This window comes from Lontra canadensis, unplaced genomic scaffold (genome assembly GCF_010015895.1).
Source record: "Lontra canadensis isolate GAN:19392208 unplaced genomic scaffold, GSC_riverotter_1.0 scaffold30, whole genome shotgun sequence".
Lineage (NCBI taxonomy): Eukaryota > Metazoa > Chordata > Mammalia > Carnivora > Mustelidae > Lontra > Lontra canadensis.
Window position 1 is genome coordinate 2,039,925 of NW_022631024.1, and position 20,443 is coordinate 2,060,367.

The 20,443-nt window shown below is 57.9% G+C and overlaps 1 protein-coding gene across 4 annotated transcripts in view; it reads left to right on the top strand.

Moving 5' to 3' along the window:
• Positions 1 to 4,139: 4,139 nt before the first annotated feature.
• COL27A1 (collagen type XXVII alpha 1 chain) overlaps positions 4,140 to 20,443 on the top strand; it is a 134,607-nt gene continuing 118,303 nt past the window's right edge. For 3 of the 4 annotated variants that reach the window (XM_032865687.1, XM_032865689.1, XM_032865690.1), the window contains exons 1-3: positions 5,594 to 6,098; positions 12,381 to 12,451; positions 15,639 to 17,368. In XM_032865687.1, the coding sequence (XP_032721578.1) occupies positions 6,040 to 6,098; positions 12,381 to 12,451; positions 15,639 to 17,368 (1,860 nt within the window). In that variant the 5' untranslated portion in view covers positions 5,594 to 6,039. Of the gene's footprint in view, positions 4,398 to 5,593; positions 6,099 to 12,380; positions 12,452 to 15,638; positions 17,369 to 20,443 lie in introns of those variants that run through there. The other variant, XM_032865688.1, reaches the window with a different exon arrangement.

Here is a 20,443-nt window from a genome sequence, read left to right on the forward strand (position 1 = left end):
AGGAATTTAGGCTAGGCAGCTCTAGGGGTTCTTCCAGGCTTGAATTTCTTTGGGGAATCCCCATGTGGGTCACTATCAGCGCTGCAAAGTAGAATCTGGGTGTCTCACTGGCCTCTCCTACAGGCCCAGGCCCGAGGAAATAAAGTCAGACTAAGTTTGGGAAGGAAAGGCTCCAGAGATGGTCTGAGTTGCCCAGGGGATCACAAGCCCAGAGGATGTTCCTTCCTGTATGTTGGCCCAGGAGCTTCCCTGGCCTCAGCCTTCATTCCTCTTGGTGGAATGATGGTGTTTGGGGTCTTGGCAGTCACCGGGGTGGAGTGAGGTCGCCCCACAGGCAGAGCCCAAGCCCTGGGCGACAGGTGGGTCATGATAACACCCAGCATTGGCTCCAGCCACTTCCTCGGGGGAGAGGGACAGAGCTGGGGTTGCCTTGGGGGACAGAGGGAGGGGACAGGATTGGAAGCTGCCTCTCCCTCCAGCCTGGTGTTCATTCAGTTCCTGCCAGGGAAACGGTTTATCCCAGCTGCTGGCAAAACAGGCCCAAGTGAGGCAGAGCAGGACCAGTGCATCTGCACACCTAAAGTCACGCACGGCACGTGTCCTACAAATATTTGCTGATGGACCAGTGTCATAACGCGGGAGAGAAAGTAGGTGGCCGGAAAGATAATCTCTTAGGTGTAATCCGGCAAACTACTCTCATGTATTCATCCCCACTTTCACTTAGCATTTTTGGAATACTTCCCACGTACCAGGCACAGGAAGTCAACACGGCCATGGGATCTGCTCATCGCAAGGACCACAACGCATAGTTGCTGTGACCAGTGTCCTGCTCAGGGCTTGAGGCACGTCAGCATCTCCTGATTGGCTGAGTGACCCGGGAATGAATGACTCTTCTAAATGATTCTCTTATTCGACATGTATTGTGCGCACACATCCTAAGCTATGTGCTGTGCGGGGTCCAAATAAGAAAGAAAACCCCATCCTGGTGTGTCCCGCAGGGCAGGGCCTTGGGGGAATTGGGATCTGAGTTCTCCTCCTGGATCTGCAGGCCAGAGAACTCAAGGCAAGGCTTTCTGGACCACAGTTTTTGCCTGTCTCCTTGCTGGTCTCCTCCACCAGCCCGACTGGAGAGCAAAAAAAGAAAAAGCTGGGTGGAGAGATTAATGGGGTTTAATATCTGGGCAGTGTGCAGCCTCTGTCCTTTTCTTTCTTTCTTTTTTTTAAAAAAGATTTTATTTATTTATTTGACAGAGAGAGACACAGCAAGAGAAGGAACAGATGCATGGGGGGGGGTGGAAAGGGAGAAGCAGGCTTCCTGCTGAGTGGGGAGCCTGATGCAGGGCTCAGTCCCAGGACCTTGAGATCATGACCTGAGCCAAAAGCAGGCGCTTAACGACTGAGCCACCCAGGTGCCCCTGCAGCCTCTGTTCTGCAGGCTAAGACTTCAATTGTGATTCATTCATGACCGTTTACTGAGCACCTACTATGTGTCCGCCAGTAAGGCTTTGCAGATGAACAGTTCGTCTCAAGGCAGATGTGTCTCAGACAGCAGGGTCCACGGCTGATCTGCTTGGGCCACTGTGTGGCCCCTGGGTCCCTACCAGGCCAGGAATTCTTATTCTTCTACCTTGTGTCTGAGATGTCACCTGGGCTTGGCAGTCACTGTCCACCAGTTCCTAGTCTCATTGCCTTTTAGCCCACAGAGATGACCCAGTTCAGGCTGGCTCGTGAACTGCCCCTTCTTGTGCACAGAATAGGCAATGGCTCAGTGTCTTTGGGACCCAACCTCCAGCAGAACTGTTTCCCCAGTCTCTGGTGTGGTGCCAGGAACCTATTTGGTGGGAAGACTGGGTGTGACGCAGCAGCACAAGAAGCAAGATCCCTTCCCAAGAATTCCTATCAGTGTCCATGACTTCTCTTTCCAGCTGACCATGAGCCCCGGGAAGACCGTGAGTTTCATTTCCCTTCTAACCTAGCCAAACACAGTTAGCCCTCAAGAATTATCTACCAAATTGGATTACTGTTGAACAACACTCTCATACTCACGAGCTCAAGGACTCATGCAGGTGACCGTGTGTGACGCACCTAGTTTACACATGGAGAGAGTGAGGCTTTGGAAGAAGATACCATCGATCTTTATGTGCTTTAACAGGGTTTCCCATGGGTCTTTGCAGCAGCCCTTCAAGGAGCAGGGGTCCCTGGGCCTTAACATTGGATACTTGGATTTGGAAGTGAGATTTGGAAAGGCCTTGGTGCTCAGCCACTGACCCCCTCCCTGACCTTTGAGGAAATGCATCCCCTTGCCTGGAAATGGCTTCGTGGCCAGTGAGTCACGGGGCATCACCCACACAGTGCAGGGGGGAGCTGGATAGCTTCTCCACTACTCCCCTCCCCACCCCGCCCCCTTCAAAACCTGCCTGAAATCCACTCCTGCACTCCTGGCCTTTTGGTGACTCTTCCACTGGAATTGTCTTCCCCCATGGCTCCATGATCATTTAACACACCCTTCAGGAGCCAAAGGCCACCTCCTCCTGGGAGAATTCTCTGGTTTCTCTCCATCCCTTAGCTCTGCTTGACAATTCAATTCATCAGTAGCATTTATCACATTCTCCTTGTGTTATCTTGATGTGATTGCATGGAAGTGTCTGATATCTCCCATGCAGGCTCTCTTTCCTGCCCCAAGCTGCTGACTGAGCATGCCTTCTGTCCATGTTACAAATGAGTGTGTGCCCAGAAAGCAGGACCCTGTGCCAAGTTCTTTGTCTTCTCGCCCATAGTGGCAGACCCTCTTCCCTCAGTTTTGTACAGGGGTTTGCACGCTGGAGGAGTTAAAGAAACTCATTTAAATTATTAATGGTTTGAGCCTCTATTGTGTCCCAGGCTCCGTGCTGGGTGTGGGGACACAGAGATGGATGTGACAATGACAACACCATGTGACATGCGCTATAACTCGGGTGTGGGAGAGAGCTTGAGCTGCCCTTGAAGGACAGGCAGCAAAGGGGGTGGGGTGGGGTGGGGAGGGAACCCGGGAGGAAGCAGCCTGGACCAGGCCTTGAAGTAGCCTAGCTTGTTCAGAGCTCGTCCAGGAATCAGAGAGATTGGGGCTTTGGGGCAGACGATGAAGCTGGGGAGGCTGACAAGGGTCTGCTTGGAACCCCTTAAAGGCTAAGGTTTGGATTATTGTGCTCAGCTGCGGAAAACAGGAATCAGACCACCTTGGTTCCAGTCCCACCTCCACAGCCTACCAGCTTGGTGAGTTCAGGAGGGTGACTTAATTTTTCAGCATCTCAGCTTTCTCCTCTGTAAATGTTGATAGCAGACTTAGCAGAGTGCTACACCTGGCTAGAAGGAGGACAGAAAGGGTGCAAACCCCTTTTGGGATTTTGGTACTGGAAACAACTCTCAGAAGTGGAGTTTTGGAATCAAGGGGAAGCCAAAAGACCCCTAACTAATCAAGATACATAATATTTTAATGCAATACTTTTCAAATGTCAAAACCAATGCCAAAAAAAAAAAAATCCATGATGAACAACGTATCAAAAAACTATCCTTAAGGGCTGGATCCGCCTAGCACAAGGTATGCAGCTTCAGAAACCACCAGCTGCACTTGGTCTGGGAATTTTCAACCTTCCAGGGCTTCTGAAAACTTGAGGAAAACCCGTGGCCCCTCTCACCCAGAACGCTCAAACACACATCCTCTGTGCAATTTTGGGGTGTTTCTGCCGCCCCCTGGGGCTCGTCCGCGTGGAGGTTAAGAATCCAGTTTCACGCGGTGGTGTGGGAGTTGTGGGGGGTGTTCCACGCGCCACCCAGTCATCTGCGGGTTCCCCAGCACCCGGCCCCGCGGGCCTCCTGGCAGCCATGGGTGCTCTGCCCCCTGCAGGAAGCAGCGCATAGCTATTCCACTTCTTTTTCTTTCTGGCTTGGCTCCCCCCACCTACCCCCCCCCCGCCCCCCCGCCCTTCGCTTCGGCTTGGGACTTTTCCTAAAGTTTGCTGAAACCAGACACCTTGCTCCACCGAGCCCGCGTGCAGCCACGGTTTAAAAGGCCGCCTTCAGCGCCCCCTCCCCGCCCCCAGCGGAGACTTCAAAAGGCCCGGCGGGCGCCGCGGCCCCAGCACCTATGAGCCGCCCCCCGCGCCCGGAGCCCGCGCCGGAGTCGGAGGACACAGAGCGGACGAAGTTCGAGCGCAGGCGGACCGGGTCGGCGGCGCAGCCCCGTGCGCCCATGCCCCTCCCGGTGCCGCTGCGCTCCGAGCGCCCGCGCCCAGTTTAGGGAAGGGGACCCCGCACCCCCGCCCCCGCGCCCGCTTCCGGGGCTGCGGGGACCCATGAACACAAATGCCGTTAGGCGCCCGAGGAAGGACTGACCGTCCAGCCTCGCAGCTAGGGACCCAGTAAGTGCCCCGGGGCTCCTGGAGCTCTGGGGGTAGCGGTGTGTGTGCGTAAAGTTGCGCGCGTATGGGGGGGGGCTGCACGTGTGGGGAATGAATGCGTTTGTGCACGCTTGCGGTGGGCACTAGCGGAGAGCTGTGTGCAAGTGGGGGTGTGCGCGCGCGCGTGTGTATGTGAGGTGTGTGTGCACGTGAAGATGTGTGTGCAGGAGTGTGTGTTGGGGGGATACGGATACGCTAGTGTGCATTTGTGTGCGTGTAAGTACTAGTGTGCCTGCGTCTGCTTGTAGGGAGTCCGGGTTGTGTTCGAGTCCAGACACCCCAGGGTGTGTTTGTGTGAGCCCTGGAGGAGTGCGTGGCCAAGCTTGTATATGGATGAGTGTGAGTGTGTGTCTGAGTTTGTGGTAAGCGTGGATGTGTGTGGGAGTTTGTATGCACCGGTGAACAAACCATGGAGGCGGAGGTGGAGGGGACTTCTAATGCCTGGGCTCGGACTGGGGTTGTGGCCGTGCGAATTTGCTAGGCGCTTGCAGCGGAGTCAAGGTGTGTGCCGTGGTGTGCTCCAGCAGGGGATCCGAGGGAGTCTTTGGTCGCATTCTGAGGGTGTGTGTGTGTGTGTGTGTGTGTGTGTGTGTGTGTGTAGGGGGGGTGTTTAGCTCCCATTTCTTACCGACTGGACAGGGAAGGGAAGAGGGTGACCAGCGTTTAACAACCTCACCCACTATGTATGTGCCGGGGAGGTCTGTTCTCCAGGGTGTTCTGAATCTGGGAAGAGGAGTGTGTATGTGTGGTAAGACACTGGGTTGTTGCTGTTGTGGGAGTCTAGATACTGAGTACTGGTCGAGATCTCTCCTCGGAACACTGGGTTCCTTTCAGCAGTAATATTTGTCCCCTTTCTCCTTCTATCTCGGCCCCCCTAAGCTCGGGGACCTCCCCCAGCCCTCCAGTCTCACAAGCCAGAAGTCCCAAATCTCCGAATTGTGGTCGCCCTGCTGTGCAGGCTTGGCCATCTCTTTCCTATTTGTGAATCTCAGTTTCCCCATTTTTACTGGGGGGGGGCGTAGGTGGGGGATGTCTCTGAAGGGCTGCGGTGGACCAGCCGAGGCTGTGTGACCGGCTGCGGCCGGCAGGGGGCAGCATGGGGCAGCAGAGGGCGGCTCGGCGCGGGGAGGAGAGAAGGTGGAGAGCCACCGCGGGCCGAGACTTTAAATCGCCTTCATTTCCCCCAAATCCTTCCTTTTCCTCTCCTCCCCCAGGCCGGCGGGGAGGCAGCTTCCACCGCCCTCCGCGCGCCCTCGCCCGGCCTCGCTCTGCCTCCGGGGACCGACAGCAGCCCGCCTCCAAAAGTTTGATCATCTCTCTTTTTTTGCCTGCTTCTTCTTCCTTTTCGGTGGAAGCAGTAAAAGAGCGAGGCAGGGCGAGCGCGGCGCCGGGACTCCTGGGACCATGGGCCTGGCGCGGGCGCCCGCGGGGCCCCGGCCGCGCTGCCTGCCTGCTCCGGCGCCCCTGGGCGCGAGGCTGCGCTGGGGGCGCGGGGGCCGCGCGCTCTGAGCCGGCCTGGCGCGGCGGGGCGGGGGGCTGGCGGCCCCATGGGGCGCGCCCACACTTGCCCCCCGGGCTCGGGAGCATGAAGTAGGGGCCCGCCATGGGAGCGGGATCGGCGCGGGGGGCCAGAGGCACAGCGGCGGCGGCGGCGCGCGGGGGGTGAGTACACGCTCGGGGACGCCCCCTCCCCAGCTTCCTGCTGCTCCAGCCCGGAGGAGGGCTGGGGGTTCCCCGCCGCGCCGGACGCTTCCCCGGAACGCCGGCTTCCTGCCCCTTCCTGCGCCCCTCTGAGGCGGGCCGCCAAGGGTTAACGCGGGCTGCGCCCCCCGGCCTGGCGAGGCTTGGCGAGCGCCGTGTGCCCTGCCCCGCTGGCCCGGCTCCGCGTTCGCGTTGGCCAGGGGCCGTGCTGGGGAGGGTCGGTGCGGAGCCAGCCCTGGGGTCTGCACTGGGGGTGGGTGGTGGCGCCTGGGGCGGCGGGTTGGGGACGGAGGGGGTCTTCGGGGACGCTTGGGGGAAGAAGGGTCCCTGTTTCTGGCTGTCTCGGTGTGTTCCGGTGTCGGTGTCTACAGGTCCTGAGCCTGTAAGTTAGTCAGGTCTTGTGAAACTATCCGCAGGCGTCTATGTCTCCGGGTCTCGGCTTCTGCTGCAGTCTCGGCGTCTGTGTGTCTTTGCACGTCCCCTGCTTCTGGAAGTCTCCGCATGTGTGTCAGTCTGTTTGGGTCTGTTCGTCTCAGTGTTCCCTCCTTCCCTGGGGGCTGGGGGAGGGGGTGTCTCAGTCCCTGTCATTCTTGGGGTGTGAGAGAGAAAAAGGGAGATCCAGCATGTCAGAACAGAAAGGGCCCTTGTCATTGCACAGAAGCAGAGACTGGGATCCAGGGGCTGATGGAGTAGTTGTAAAGAGTGAGTGTGTGTGAGAGCGAGTTACTGAGTGTGGGTGTGCGTGTGGGAGTGAGTGAGGATGGGAGCAGCCCTCCGGGCCCTATGCACTGTGGCTCATAGGACTTGCTCCCTTTCCACCCTTCCAGAACCAGAGGACATTCCCAAGAGGCTGGTCAGGGTTGTCGCTCCGCCCTGTCCCACATGCCCTGCCCCTTGGAGCTGGAATCAGGGGATGATGCCCCCCCCCACTTCTTTCCCATGTCTTGGAAAAAGCTGGCTGGCTGAGATTCCCCCGCCCCCCACCACAACACACACACACACACACACCCCGCGCAAGTAAGGACATTGCTGACTCATTTTCTCCAGAAGACCCTGTGCCAAGGCAGATGCCAGCGGCTGGGCAGAAAAGTGGTGCCAGGCGAGCACCCCATAGTGGGGCCCGAGCTTTGGGCAAGCGGGCAGTCACGCTGCTTTGAGGCCCAGCCTCTGCCTCGCCTGGTCTCGCTGCCTCCCTCAGCACAGCAGTGCCCCAGATCCTGTGCCCTCTGGTCCTGGCAAGACTTCCAGCCTTGCTCTCCTTTACCTCGCCCAGACCAGGCTCCTTGACACTACGGAGCACATCTCTGGCCTCTTTTCTCCTTCCCTTTCCTCCCTGTACTTGGAACGCTCCCCTTCCTGGTGCTTTCACATGTCCTGCTGCCCCTCGGGTCTCATCTCAATGGCCATCAGCTCCCCTGGTGGGGTGCACTGGCCGAGGGTGGGGCTGCCCTTCCCACGTCACCCACTCCCTATCTCTGTCTGAGCACATTCTGCCTGTTACTTCGACAGCACGTTCTCTGTTCCCCGTTCTGTGTCTGGAGGACCCTCTTGGTATCCCACAGCCTGACCCGGTGGGCGGCGGGTTGGAGGGCAGGGGGAGCCCTGCGATCAGACAGTGTGGGAGCTTGGACAGGCCCCCTCGCCTCTGGGCTTCCCTTCTTTCTGATCCACAAAAAGGGCAGCTAAATTCTCGGCTTGCAAGGTTTAGTGAGGATTAACAGAGGACCGTGTTCATCAAGGGCTTAGAACAGTGCGTGGCATGTAGTAAATGGTCAATAAACGGCCGCTGTTATTTGTATTATTATTCACTTCGTCTTGAATGGACATGTGAGTCAACTGGAAAGTTCTGGGCTGCATCCTGTCCAGACAGATGACCTGTGTGTGTTCCCACGGAAGAGGTATCAGGTGTGACGAGAGGAGCCTGGGTGCAGCTCTCTGGGCACACAGTGGCCTGGCTGGTCCACAGAGGCAGGTGGGACAGGTCTGTCTCCCTTTGCTGTTCTGCGGTCCTCAGGCCAGCGGCCCCCCCAGCTTGTCCTGTGAGCTCACAGCCAGGCCTGGAGTCCACAGGGCCGCTTTCCTTGTATGTTTTTTCATGCCCTGGGTCTCAGCTCTGAGCTCTTGCAGGACGTTCAAGTTGGTAGGGGTCTCTTAAGATCTCTTACAGTCGTCTCTCACGATCCCAGGTAGGAAGGATGGGGGGAAAAACCAAGCATACCAGGTGTAGTCTGGCAGCCTAGTGGTCCCGGAGTCGCCACATTTGGTGTGCTGGCAGAGGGCCCTTTGCAAAGGTAGGGACACCTGGCTTCCCTTCCTGGAGGGCTGTGTGGCCAGGCTGTGTCTCCAAGGTCAGGTTCCCTAATGTGTAGGTACTGCCATTGCAGCTGCCTCCTGCCCACTCTGGTCCCCTGGCTCTGGTCTTCCCGACATTCTGGAGCCCTGGGTTCACCGAGCCAAGGCCCACAACTCAGTGGTGAAAACAGAAGTCGGGAAGAACAAAGCTTGAGCCAACGCAGGCACTAAACATTATTAGCAGTAGCCTAAACAGCATTGGAACGGGAGCAAACGATTCAGCAGGGCCTCCCTCCGGGAGCCAACTTTCCAGGCCTGGAGCTCACTTAGATGGCTTGTTGGCTCCCTAGGCTGCGCCTCTGTTCCTGTTGGTAAAGGCTGGACTCTGCTCTCTGGCAAATAGGAAGTCCCTGTAAGTGTCCAGTTTCTTCTCCATAAGAGACAAGTCAGGTGGAAAGGACTGTTTGCTAAGTAGAAGAGCAGATCATGTGGGTCACTGACATGCTGTGTGGCTTTAGACAAATCACTTCCCCTCTCTGGGCCTCAGTTCCCTATCTCCACAATGAGGGGATGGGACTAGAATCTGGCCTCTAGATGATCTCAGAGGACCTTCTCCTGCTGTCTATACCCACCCTTCACTTTGGCAGGATATGAGAGAAGTGCACACAGCATTCAGGTCTAAGAGGTCAGTTGCCTTTGTCAAGGTGAATGCAAATTCATTGATAACAGGCCTTCAGGGCTGAAATGCTTGAGTTGGAAACCATGGTGTTGGGAAGCTTAATTGAAGCAAAGATTCTGATCCCATCCCTCCTGTGAGTCTTCTTTCTCCTGACCTTCAGGGATTAAAAATATTTCCCCCAAGTGTATCCTTATTCTCTCCAGAGGGGTCACCTTGGCATGACAGCAGCCAGAAAAATCAGCTAAGGACATGTATGGTTCTTATGCCTTCTCCTCTCCACCCGCCTCTCTTTATCAGCTTGGGAAGCATCCTAAGCCGGGTGGATGTGACGTCATACGGTGAGACACTCAAGGAGTGAGGGCTTGTGCCTGGAAGGGGCTGAGAAGAGAGGATGGAAGGAAATGGGACAGAGATGAGGTTGTTGGGACCCTGGGAAGTGAGGGGCAGTGCCTTCAGAGCAGGCATTCTCCAGAAAAAGGAATTCCCAGGTCCTCTAAGTCTGGGGACTGCTGATGGACAGAAAGCCCTGTCCATGTCTTCATTGCAGGACTTCTCAGACCCTTTGATAGGCAGTTCGTTGTTTGGTTGTGCTTTGGGAACCGTCGGAACTGGGATGCAGTTCTTCCCCAGTTGATGGGGCTCCAGTTTTCTGAAGTGTCTACCTGGTGCACGTGGGATAGTACTGAAGAATTATGACTTCAGAGCCTGCCCAGGGTGACCGTGAGGAGGAACCTGGCCTCCTTAAGCCTCGGTTTTTGTCACAGCAAACGAAGCCTCCTGTCGTTTCTTTTCAGGACCGATGAGGCTGCCGTGGGCTTCAGGTGGGCAGGCCATGGCAGAAGGGTCAGTCTCTGGTCTTCCCCCCAAGCAACGCCGGGGCAGCAAGACACTGGTCATTGCTAGCGGCGAGCTGGAGGCGAGGCCCGCAGTGGCAGAGAGGACAGGCCCCTTGAAAAAGGGCCTTTTCACAGAAGTGGCAGCAGATTGGAGAGGCTGAGGGGGAGCTGAGGATTATCTGGGAGCAACCCTGGAAACAAGTCAGAGGTAGAGAGAGGGCCTCTGGGGAGATGCTTTTAAAGTCCAGGGTCCTGTAATACCAGGAACCACTCATTTCTTCCACAAAGATACACTGAACGTTTATGATATGCTTGCCAGGTGCTGGGAGTATGCGCAAACGAGACAGAGGTGGTTCCTACCCTTCAGGGACTTGTTCTAGAAAGGGAAATAGGAAAATAGGCAATGGGCTCACGCGGAACACCTGCTGCAATGAGGTATGCGCGGTGGGGGGTGACGCCCAAACTGGGGTCTAAGGCGTGTGTGGGAACTGACCAGACAAAAGAACGCTGTCAGGAACACTTGGGAGCGGCACAGGCAAGGGCCCAGGTGCTGGAGGTGGCTTTCAAAGGACCACCATCAGCATCTGAATCTGAATGCTATTTCATTCAGTTTGCCTTGTGCTGCAAGTGACCCGATTCGACATGGCTTACACAAAGGGAGTTATCAACTCCCATATCAAGACATCTAAAGGAAAAACAGTGACGGGTTGGCTAATTCAGCATCTCACGTGTCATCAGACATCCACTGTTTTTCCATTCTGTCGTCCTCATGTGCTCATGGAGCCTGTTAGCCTCATGTGCACAAAATGGCTGCAGCAGCCACGCATCCCTGCTCAATAATATGCAAAAGCTAGAAGAAGACCTCTCTATCCCCTGGAAATACTTTCCCGGGAGGCTTTAAGAGCCATCCCTCACATCTTACTGACCATGTTTGGGTCATGCATGCATGCCCACAGCGGTCACTGGCATGGCAAATGAAGTTCGCAAGATTGGCTTAGACTTACCCAGATTTATCCAGTATCCTCCAAAGTCCCTGCCTGCCTGAACAAGAAGGGCAGGGGGATGACTAAGTGTAGGTAACCACCAGTGTCTTCTACAGTGCCCATCGGGATCACTATTGATTATAACTGCAGTTAAATGGGAGTGATTGCCATTAAATCAGAGAGTGTGAGCTGGTTTTTCCAGGGCGCCTAGGGAGCTGGGAGGAACAGGGGGTGTCAGACATCAATTCCGGCGGATGGGTTTCCTGAATTACACGATTCCCCAGAAGTGCACCATTCTAGTTTTCCTCTTGGAAATGGCTCCCGGGCCTGTGTGTCAGCCTTAGCCCGCGCCGCCCGCCGGTCGAGGCTCTCTCTGCCTGCATCCCGGCTGGCCGGCTTTGGCCACGTGCCGCCCTCCCCTCTGCCCGCTCGGGGATCAGATGCCCCGGGTGGCTTCGGGTGTCGCCGGTGGCTGCTCCCACAGGAAGGTGAAATCGGATCACTGCCTCTGCCCATCTTGGCAGGAGCCACTGAGCAGAGCATTAACCCTTCTGGGCCCCAGAGTCCGGCGGTAGCCGTGATGCTGAAGGCGCACTTCTGTGGCTGGCACCAGGCCAACCCCTTGACATGCATGAGCTCATTTAATCCTCACGCCTGGCCAGTGAGATAGGGAGTGTCGGCCATGCCGCAGAGCTGGAGGCAGGCTCAGGGAGGCTGAGTGACTCACCCAGGGTCACACAGCTGGTAAGCAATGGGGTCGCGTTTGCACCTGGGTCTGCATGACCCCCCCCCCAGTGTCCTCTGTTTACTCTCCCCCACCTTTCTCTGCCAGCCTGAGACCAGGTGGGCAGCTTTTAGCGTGCTCTGGTCCTGCTTAAGGGGTCTTCTCTCCCTCCCCGCTTGTGCCTACAGAGGGATTTCCCATCGCTTTTGTCCTTTGAGGATGTCCATCATCCAAGTGACCAGGCTCTGGTTTTCCCACTGACCTTTCAGTCCTGGCTCTGCTTCCCATTGGGTCTTAGGATCATGAGGCCATAGTACAGATGGGGAAACTGAGGCCCAGAGACGGGGAGGGGCTGGCCCCTTGTGGCTCAGTGAGTCAGCAACAGATTTGAAGCTGGATCCCGGGTCTTCTGATGCCCACGACAAGGCTTCCCGCCCACTGCTCCCTACCTTTCGACCTTGGTTTCCCAATCTGTGAAAAATAACGTTTTACTTGTGACTTGTGCCGCGTGAGCAGGTCCTGCCCCTAGAGGTTACGCCTGGAAACCCCGGGAGCATGGGCTACCCTGTGGGGTCATAGGGCCTGTGCTTGGCCTCCCCCGCCTCCAGAGGGCAAGCCTGGCCAGGGTGGGGTGTCTGGGGGTGGGTGATTCTTTCCCAGCTCCCCAGCCAGATCTGGGCCCCAGGGTGGAAGCTGATGCCGCCTCTGCTTGTGTCTTCCCGTCTCTAGGGGGTTTCTCTTCACCTGGATCTTAGTCTCATTTGCCTGTCATCTGGCCTCCACCCAAGGACCTCCTGAAGGTAATTCCCTCTTCTCTTTGTGCAGGGGGTGGGGGGCAAGGAAGGGCAGAAGAGACCTGAGAACTCAGGGCTTGGAGACAGCCATGGCCCTAATTGGAACTCAGTGCCTCAGTTTTCCTGTCAATTAGAATGGAGCCCATCATTGGCAAATTCTCTCCAGGCTGGGAAGAGTGACATTTGGAGTTTTGTAAGGGACAGCAAAGGCTCAGTGCAGAAATGTGGGAGAGTGACCCTTTCTTTCCTACAGGGGCGGGGGCAGAATTGGAAGAAATCATGGTTAGGTAAGCCTCAGTCGTCCTGATTTGTCCAAGGGTTATACTAAGATCTGTTGAGAGGAGGCATGAAGGCCACCCCTCCCTCCCCTTGCTGTGAGATCCTGTTCTCCCCTGCCATCCCCGAGGACCCAGCCAGGGGGCCAGAGCGGCGGTGGGCTGGCTGCACAGCTGCTCCGGGAAACTGAAACCTCTCCCACATCTGTTTGTCAAGCAGCCACAAGGCCTCCTAGAATAGCGGCTCTTCCCCTCCTCCACGCTTGCCCGTGTGCCGGGGGCAGGCAGCGGGGCACTCCCAGAGCCCCTGTGGCCTGACCTGGTCGCCGGCAGGGATTGGGTCCCCGGGAGGGGAGGGCCGTGCCCGGAAGAGACTCCGGCTGCCCGGCAACATTTTGTGCAAATGTCATATTTTCCGAGCTTGCTGTTTCCCCCACAAAGTAGGTGAACAGCTGTCCAGAGTCCTGAGTCAGGCAATGGGGGGCGGGGGGTGTTGGGGAGAGGCCGGAGCTCTGCGGAGCCAGGTTTATGTAATAAAGGGATATCGCCGCGGCCAGCTGGCAGGGTTCTTCTGCTTGGCGTTGGGCTGCATTCATTCCCCTGGCCCCCAGGTCCTGGCCCCTGGATTCTGGATGGGTCTCCACCCCACTCTCCAACGAGTCTGAGGGGCTCCAGCTTGGGATAGCATTGTGCTAAGAACAGAGATCCTGGAGCCAGGTGGCCTGGGTTCAAGTCCTGGCTGTGCCTTTTGTTATAGGCTGTGTGACCTTGGGCTCGTTCCTATAGCAAACTTTTCTGACCCTCCTCTGTAAAGGGGGATGCTAAACAGTATCTTCTTTAGAGATGATTGAGAGAATTGGGCGAGATAGAACACATAAAGCACTTGGCACATAGGAAGTGGTCCGTAAATACTAGTGTTTATTGTTGTTAATTCTAGCATTTACTTGACCACTTGGACAAGAACGGTCCTTCTCCATCCCCTGTGGTGCCCACGGTGGTCAGAGGCCTCTGTCAGCTCCGGGTGGCAGAGTGTGGGGCTTTGCCCCTGCCCTGCACACTGTCTCTGGGGGAGGCCTGGAGACTGGCTGGGGTCAGCTTTGAAAGCCACCTGCAGAGGACAGTTGGGGAAGCTCATCGGTGGCACCTGGCCAGGCCGGTAGAAGCAGCTGTCAGCTGCAGTGTGTGAGGGCATGCAGTGCAGGCTGGAGGGGGATGGGGGCGGGAGGAGCTCGGGGGGCCGCTCAGGTGGGATGAGGGGAGGGAGAGGTGGCTTCCTGCCCTCACCTCTTCCCCAGCAAATGCCTCCTCCCCTAGAAGTTGTTTGCAGGGAGTAGTAGTTTGTGCTTATAGGAAGGTTTCCGCGATGGAGACGTGGGGAATCCACCGCGACCAAGAGAATCTTGGAGCAGTGGTTTATTTGAGCTTAGGAGCTCAGGACAGACGGAGGTGGGAGAAAGGAGAATTTGAAGGGAAACGAAGGCCCACAGATCCTTAGGGAGGAAAACAGGTCTTCAAGCCAGGCCAGCCTCAAAGAGCAACCTGGGACTGTGGTGTTCTCGAACATCGTGAGCGCTTGGTGGCCGCCTTCACGTCTGGCTGCCCTTGCCTTCTGGGCAGGGAAACTGAGGCTCAGGGGTCAGGAAGAGACTCGTCCAGAGGTGTCTGGACGAGGACAGCCAACAACCCTCTGAAGGAGGCGTTCTTTGCCGCCTCGTTTTGCAGCGGAGGGCACGGAGGCTCAGAGCCCAGACTCCCGGGTGGCTCTGTCTGGCTCTGAAGTCCGGCCTTCTGACTCCAGAGCCCGCTACATACGTATAGCACTCATCTTCTCCTGGCCCATCTATCTGTTCATCCGCCCATCTGTCCATCTCACAGCTGCCGGCCGAGGGCTAAGTGCTAAGTGCCATATCCAGCCCCACGTGGACCCCACGTACCATGCTCAGGGCCTAGGTTGCTGAATTCAGGGGGTTGGTGGGAGGGAGCCAAGGACCCGAGCCAGGCCCCCATTCTGGAGGCGGCCTCTCCTTTCCGAGTCAGAGTTCGGGAGCTGCCTTCTGCAGACACTGGCAGCTCGGCCCACTACAGGAGGTCGAATGACCCTGCGAGAGGCAAGGTCAGGAAGCCTTTCCATAAACACGCTGGAAGCCCTCCTTTGGCGAGCCCCACCGTTGTAATTACTGGGCGGATGTGACCTGGCCAGGCCGCAGTCGATGTCCAGACGCCTCGCCAGAGGACAGAGGTTACAAGGATGCCTCGATCGCTTCCTCTGCTCTGTCCAAGGCTGCGCAGGGAGGCGGGGAGTCATCGGATGTGTCCTCTTCCTTCTGCGCAGAAGGCAGCTCCCCCAGTCTGCTCTGGCCACAGAGAGACCTAGGGGGTGCAGAGGGGGCTGGGGACCTTCCTAAAGGCGGTCAAACCAGTCAGGCCCGCTGGACATCCTTACCGAGCTCCTGTGACCCTGCTCCCTCACTCATGGGACGGCTTCCTGGAGGAGGCAGCTTCTGAGATGGACAACGGAATGAGCCTGACTACTCACAGCTGGCCTCTGGTGACGGTCATTATTTCTGGTACGAACAGCTGTCCTCGGCAAGTGCTTACTGGGTGCCAGGCGCTTGTTTTCAGGCGTGCCAGCTCGTTTGCTCTTCGTGGCAGCTTTCTCAGTCTGGTGCTACTGTGATCCCATTCAAAGATGAGCAAACTGAGGCCCTAAAGTCACACGTCTAGCTCAGGGTCTGTGCTGTAAACAAGCACAGGCAGGGCCTTTCCGCCAGACGGGGGACTGGTTCCGACTCCGCGCTCCCGGCCCCAAGCGTCGGGTAGCAGTGGGTGGACCGGCCTCCCCGGCTGTGCGCCTGGAGGGGCCTAGGGCAGGAGCAGGCCCTGACCGCGCCCTCTCCCCCTCTGCGCTCCCTCTGCAGATGTGGACGTCCTCCAGCGGCTGGGCCTCAGCTGGACGAAAGCAGGGGGTGGCCGGAGCCCCGCGCCCCCGGGGGTCATTCCGTTCCCATCGGGCTTCATCTTTACGCAGAGGAGCCGGCTCCAGGCCCCCACGGCCGCCGTCCTTCCCACCGCCCTGGGCACAGAGTTGGCGCTGGTGCTGAGCCTCTGCTCCCACCGGGTGAACCATGCCTTCCTTTTCGCCGTCCGCAGCCGGAAGCGCAAGCTGCAGCTGGGCCTGCAGTTCCTCCCCGGCAAGACGGTCGTCCACCTGGGGCCCCGGCACTCCGTGGCCTTTGACCTCGATGTGCACGACGGGCGCTGGCATCACCTCGCCCTGGAGCTCCGGGGCCGCACTGTCACCCTGGTGACGGCGTGTGGGCAGCGCCGGGTGCCTGTCCCGCTGCCTTTCCACAAGGACCCAGCCCTTGACCCCGAGGGCTCCTTCCTCTTTGGGAAGATGAACCCACATGCGGTCCAGTTTGAAGGCGCCCTGTGCCAGTTCAGTATCTACCCTGTGACGCAGGTCGCTCACAATTACTGTACCCACCTGAGGAGGCAGTGCGGACAGGCTGACACATACCGGCCCCAGCTGGGACCCCTCCTTCCCCGAGACTCGGGCACGACCTTCACCTTCCAGACTGACCTTGCCCTGCGAGGCCTGGAGAACCTGACCACTGCTGCGCCAGCCCTGGGGTCACGGCCAGCAAGCAGGGATCCCAGGGGGACTCTGGTGCCCGTCACACCCTCCAAGCCCCTGAGGACTAGCACCACAGAGCCTCGCTGGCGTGCGGCCGAAGGGGGCCCAGCCCGGATCCCGTTGCCGCCCGCCAAGCTGTCAGCCGGTGGAGCACTCCCTGCTGTGCCCCCGGCCTCTCCGGCCAGTTCCACCACACCTGTCCAGCCATTTCGGAAGAGCGCAGCCACCAAGACCCCCAAAAGCCATCCAGACAGGCTCTTGGTCCCTTCTCCTTCAGTAGGCCCTGTCAAAAGCACCCGCCGACCCCAGAAGGCCGCTCAGCCTTCCTTCACAAAAGCAGCCCCACCCACCAAGAAGCCAGTGCCCCCCACTTCCCACCCACTTCCTGCCAAAGCCTCCCGCCCCTCAGTGAAGCCGAGCCAGAGGACCCCCGTGACGCCCAGACCTCTGCTACCCAGCACTCGGCCCCTACTTCTGGACACTGGCTCCTCCAAAAGGCCTTTTCTCCCAGCGGGCCAGACCCAGGCCAAGCCGAGCCATCGCAGCAGTGAGCCGGCCCCTGCCCACACCGGCACCCACAGACCTCCCCAACCCACGGTTCCGCCCCTGCCCCCTGTCCTCCATCCTGGCTCTCCCAGGATCCCTCCGCCAGCCACAGCGATGCCTCCCACCCTTGTTCCTGGCTTGGCCCCCACCAGAAGCAAGAGACCCTCTGGATCAGAGGCCACAAAGAAAGCCAGACCCAAGAGCAGCCCCCGGAAGCCCGTCCCCCTCAGACCTGGGAAGGCGGCCAGGGATGTCCCGTCGAATGACCTGACAACCAGGCCCAGCTCCAGACTGTCCCGGCCCCACTGGCCGACCACCCCGGCCCCAGCGTTGGCCCCCGTGCGATTCCTGTCCTCCAGTCCCTGGCCCACGAGTCACAGCTATTTGTTCTTCCACCTGGCGGGACCCACGCCTTTCCCGTTGCTGATGGGACCTCCAGGGCCCAAGGGAGACTGTGGTTTGCCGGTAAGATGGGGTGAGGTGTGCATGTTGCTTGGAGCTCAAGGGGGTGGCAGGGGCAGTCGGAACAAGAGGCGACTCCTGGCATTAGGGCAGAGCCGGAGAAGCAACTCAGAGCAGGGAGGTGGCTGTGGGCAGGGTCTCGGCTGGCTCGCAGGTCCCCTGATCCTCTCCCTGTGATGTGCTCATGATTGTCTGCTCTGCTGTGACCCACGGTCCACTGGGGCAGCTCTGGGTTTGGTGGCCAGTGCCGGGAGCAGAGCACCCCTGGGCTTGGGCGGGCCCAGGCTCCAGGTTGTTCTCTGCTAACCCAACTGTGAAGGTCAAGTGGCTCGAGGAAAACCACTAGCTGACTGGCCCCTAGGCCACATGGTTTCCAGAGTCCCGCTCTCCCGACTGATGGAGGAGAGCCCCTCCAGCCCACCAGCTAGTCTGGGAGCTCTGGACAAAAGTCACCCACGGGTAGTCCTGAACGTGTTTTGTTTGGCACACGCAGCATTGTTTAAAAATATTTAATAAGTTACTAACGTTTTAAAAAATGTGAGAGATTTCTTATAAAAGACCCGGTGACCAGCTTCTGTTGGAAGGGGACAGAGGCAGTAGCCAGTGGCCTGCTGCCCGGTCAGAGCCTCCCCTTCAGACAGGATGGGCCCTCCCCATGTGTCCCCACATCTCCCGATCGGGGGGCTTCCAACCCAGTCCTCTCCCCTGTCCCCGCTCCTCTAAGTGTTTGATGTGTGGCCCCTGTCGGGGAGTCACACATTAAGGCCCCTGTTGACGGTCAGGGTGGGCCTGAACAGTCAAGGAAAGGAGTAAGAACATTCCTCGTGCAGGAGATGTTCTCAGGCCCGGTGCCTCTAGCATGCCTGGGACTGTCTCCAGGGGCAACGACCTTTCTGCAGCTGGAGGCCAATTCCTCCGGGGTGGGGAGTGTAGGGGATGGAGTTTCCAGAAAGCTCAGGCCTCCGCTCTGTTCTCCTGCCTTGGAGATGACCACCGTGTGGTTTTCTCCTCCCTGAGGCTGGGTTTCCCACCAGGCTCTGTGTTTGAGGTTAGGCTCCCTACAACGTGGAGACGGTGGCAGATGCTGGGAATTCCCAGGCCTTACAAACACACTTAATGAGTTTTAATAATCATTAGGAATAATATTTATTCAGCCTGTCTCCAAGGGGACTGAGAGCCCGTTTTTATTATAACCATATTGTAGAACTTATGGAAATTGTATGCATTGCTTTGCAATTATGTCAACGCTCTGTTCAAGTCCTGTGCTCCGAAATCGTCAGGGCAGGAGGTTGGGAGCCGAGAAGAGAAGGACCCCTTCTCACCCCTCCAGGCTGCCCAGCCTGACTCAGGCTCTGGGTGCCTCCGAGCCCTGACAACTCAGCTTCCCAAGCTGTGTGGGTGCTGGGCTCACTGGCCGTGAGGCCAAAATGGGGTGAATGGTCCCCCCATAGCCGAGAGAGTGTGTGAGCCTCGGGGTCTCCACCCCATCCAGTGGAGGAGGTCAACCCTGCCTCCGGAGGCTGTGTGTGTTGTGGAGAGAGGATAGCCAGGTCCAAGCCGGCACAATTAGAGCAGGAGTGGTTTTGAGAGCATAGAATCTGCCTTTGAGCCTGTCGGGTGCCTGGGCTATGTACTGTCCCCTTGGGGTTTGGCGATGTGGGTCAGAAGGGGTGAGGCCTCACTCCAGATCTGCTGTTCAGTACGTGGGTACTTAGGGATCATTCCATTCAACCTTCCTCAGTGGGCAGGTGAGGAGCCTAGAGACTGTGCCCAGAAAGGGCCATGACTTACCCAGGGGCACACAGCAGAGTTGAAATTTACGCCCCAGGGCCAGATGCCAAGACTGGCACATTCCATCCCACTCTGCTGAGGGTCCACTCTGAGACCCTAAGACTCAGGGCAGGAGGCTGGGGACTTCAGAGATGTGTCAGGGCCTGTCCTTGGCCTCAGAGGAAGATCTCAATGTCCAAAGAGTCTGCTGTTTCTAGACCTACAAGATTTATGAGTTACATGAGTGGTACCTTCCTTTAGGACCTCACAGGACCTGGGTCAGGAGGGCAGGCTGGGAATGCTGATCCCTGCTCTACAGATGGGGCGACAGTGGCTAGAGGGACAAGACTAGGCCAAGGGCACCTAGCATGTCCTTGCAGAGACTGGAATAAGACTTTGGGTTCCTGACATCCAGAGAGGCCATTGGCTGTCCCTGCTCCTCCAACCCTGGAAGGCCAAGGGCAAGAGGGAGGACGTCAGTCTGCTTGCATAGCCTCCCACCTCATGCCCCACCCTGTCCCCTAGTCCCACCCTCCCTCAGCTCGGAATCTAGCCTCATTCCAATAGGAACCCAAAAAACTTTGAGAAGCCTTGTCCAGCCCATCATGTGGCCGGTGGCAAACTGGTCATTTCTATTGTGGCAGAGCCCAGAATTCCCCTAGTGGAAGTGGCATCTCTGAGTGGTGGTGACAAGGGCTCCCACAACCTCTGTCCCATCTTACATGCCTCCGACCCCCCATATGCATTTAGGATATCGTCCCAGCAGAGAAGAAGCTGTGCTGCTCTGGGTCAGGGGCTTAATTGTCCGCCGTGTGCGGACATGCAGACCTGGGTTCCAATTCTGACTCCACCCCTTACTAGCTCTGTGGCCCTGAGCCACGCTAAGCCTTGGTTTCTGCAGAATGGAAGTTAAGAATAGCTCCCATCTCCTGTGAGGAAGCGAGCTGGGTGATCTCCAAGGCCCCTTGGAGATGTTTCTGCTGGGTGACTTTGGGAACTTCTTTCCTCTCCCTAGGGCTGTCTCCCCTCTCTGACAGCTTTGGAAGAGCTCCCTCCCCAGAAATAAGTGGCTCTTATTTTGGAGCCAGAGATGGGTGTTTCAGCTGGGTCTGATGGGATCCCCGTGGTCCCCAGGGGCAGGAGACAGACTGGCAGAGTTGGAGACGGCTCTGGGCCCCGGGCCTGCCAGCAGTTGTAGCCACGGAGCAAGGGAGCTCTGTGGGAGCCCCAGCAGCGGCAGGGGGGAGCATGGAAAAGCTGAGCTGGGCCCCGGGTGAGGAGGGGCGGGGAGGCTGCGGTTCACAGAGA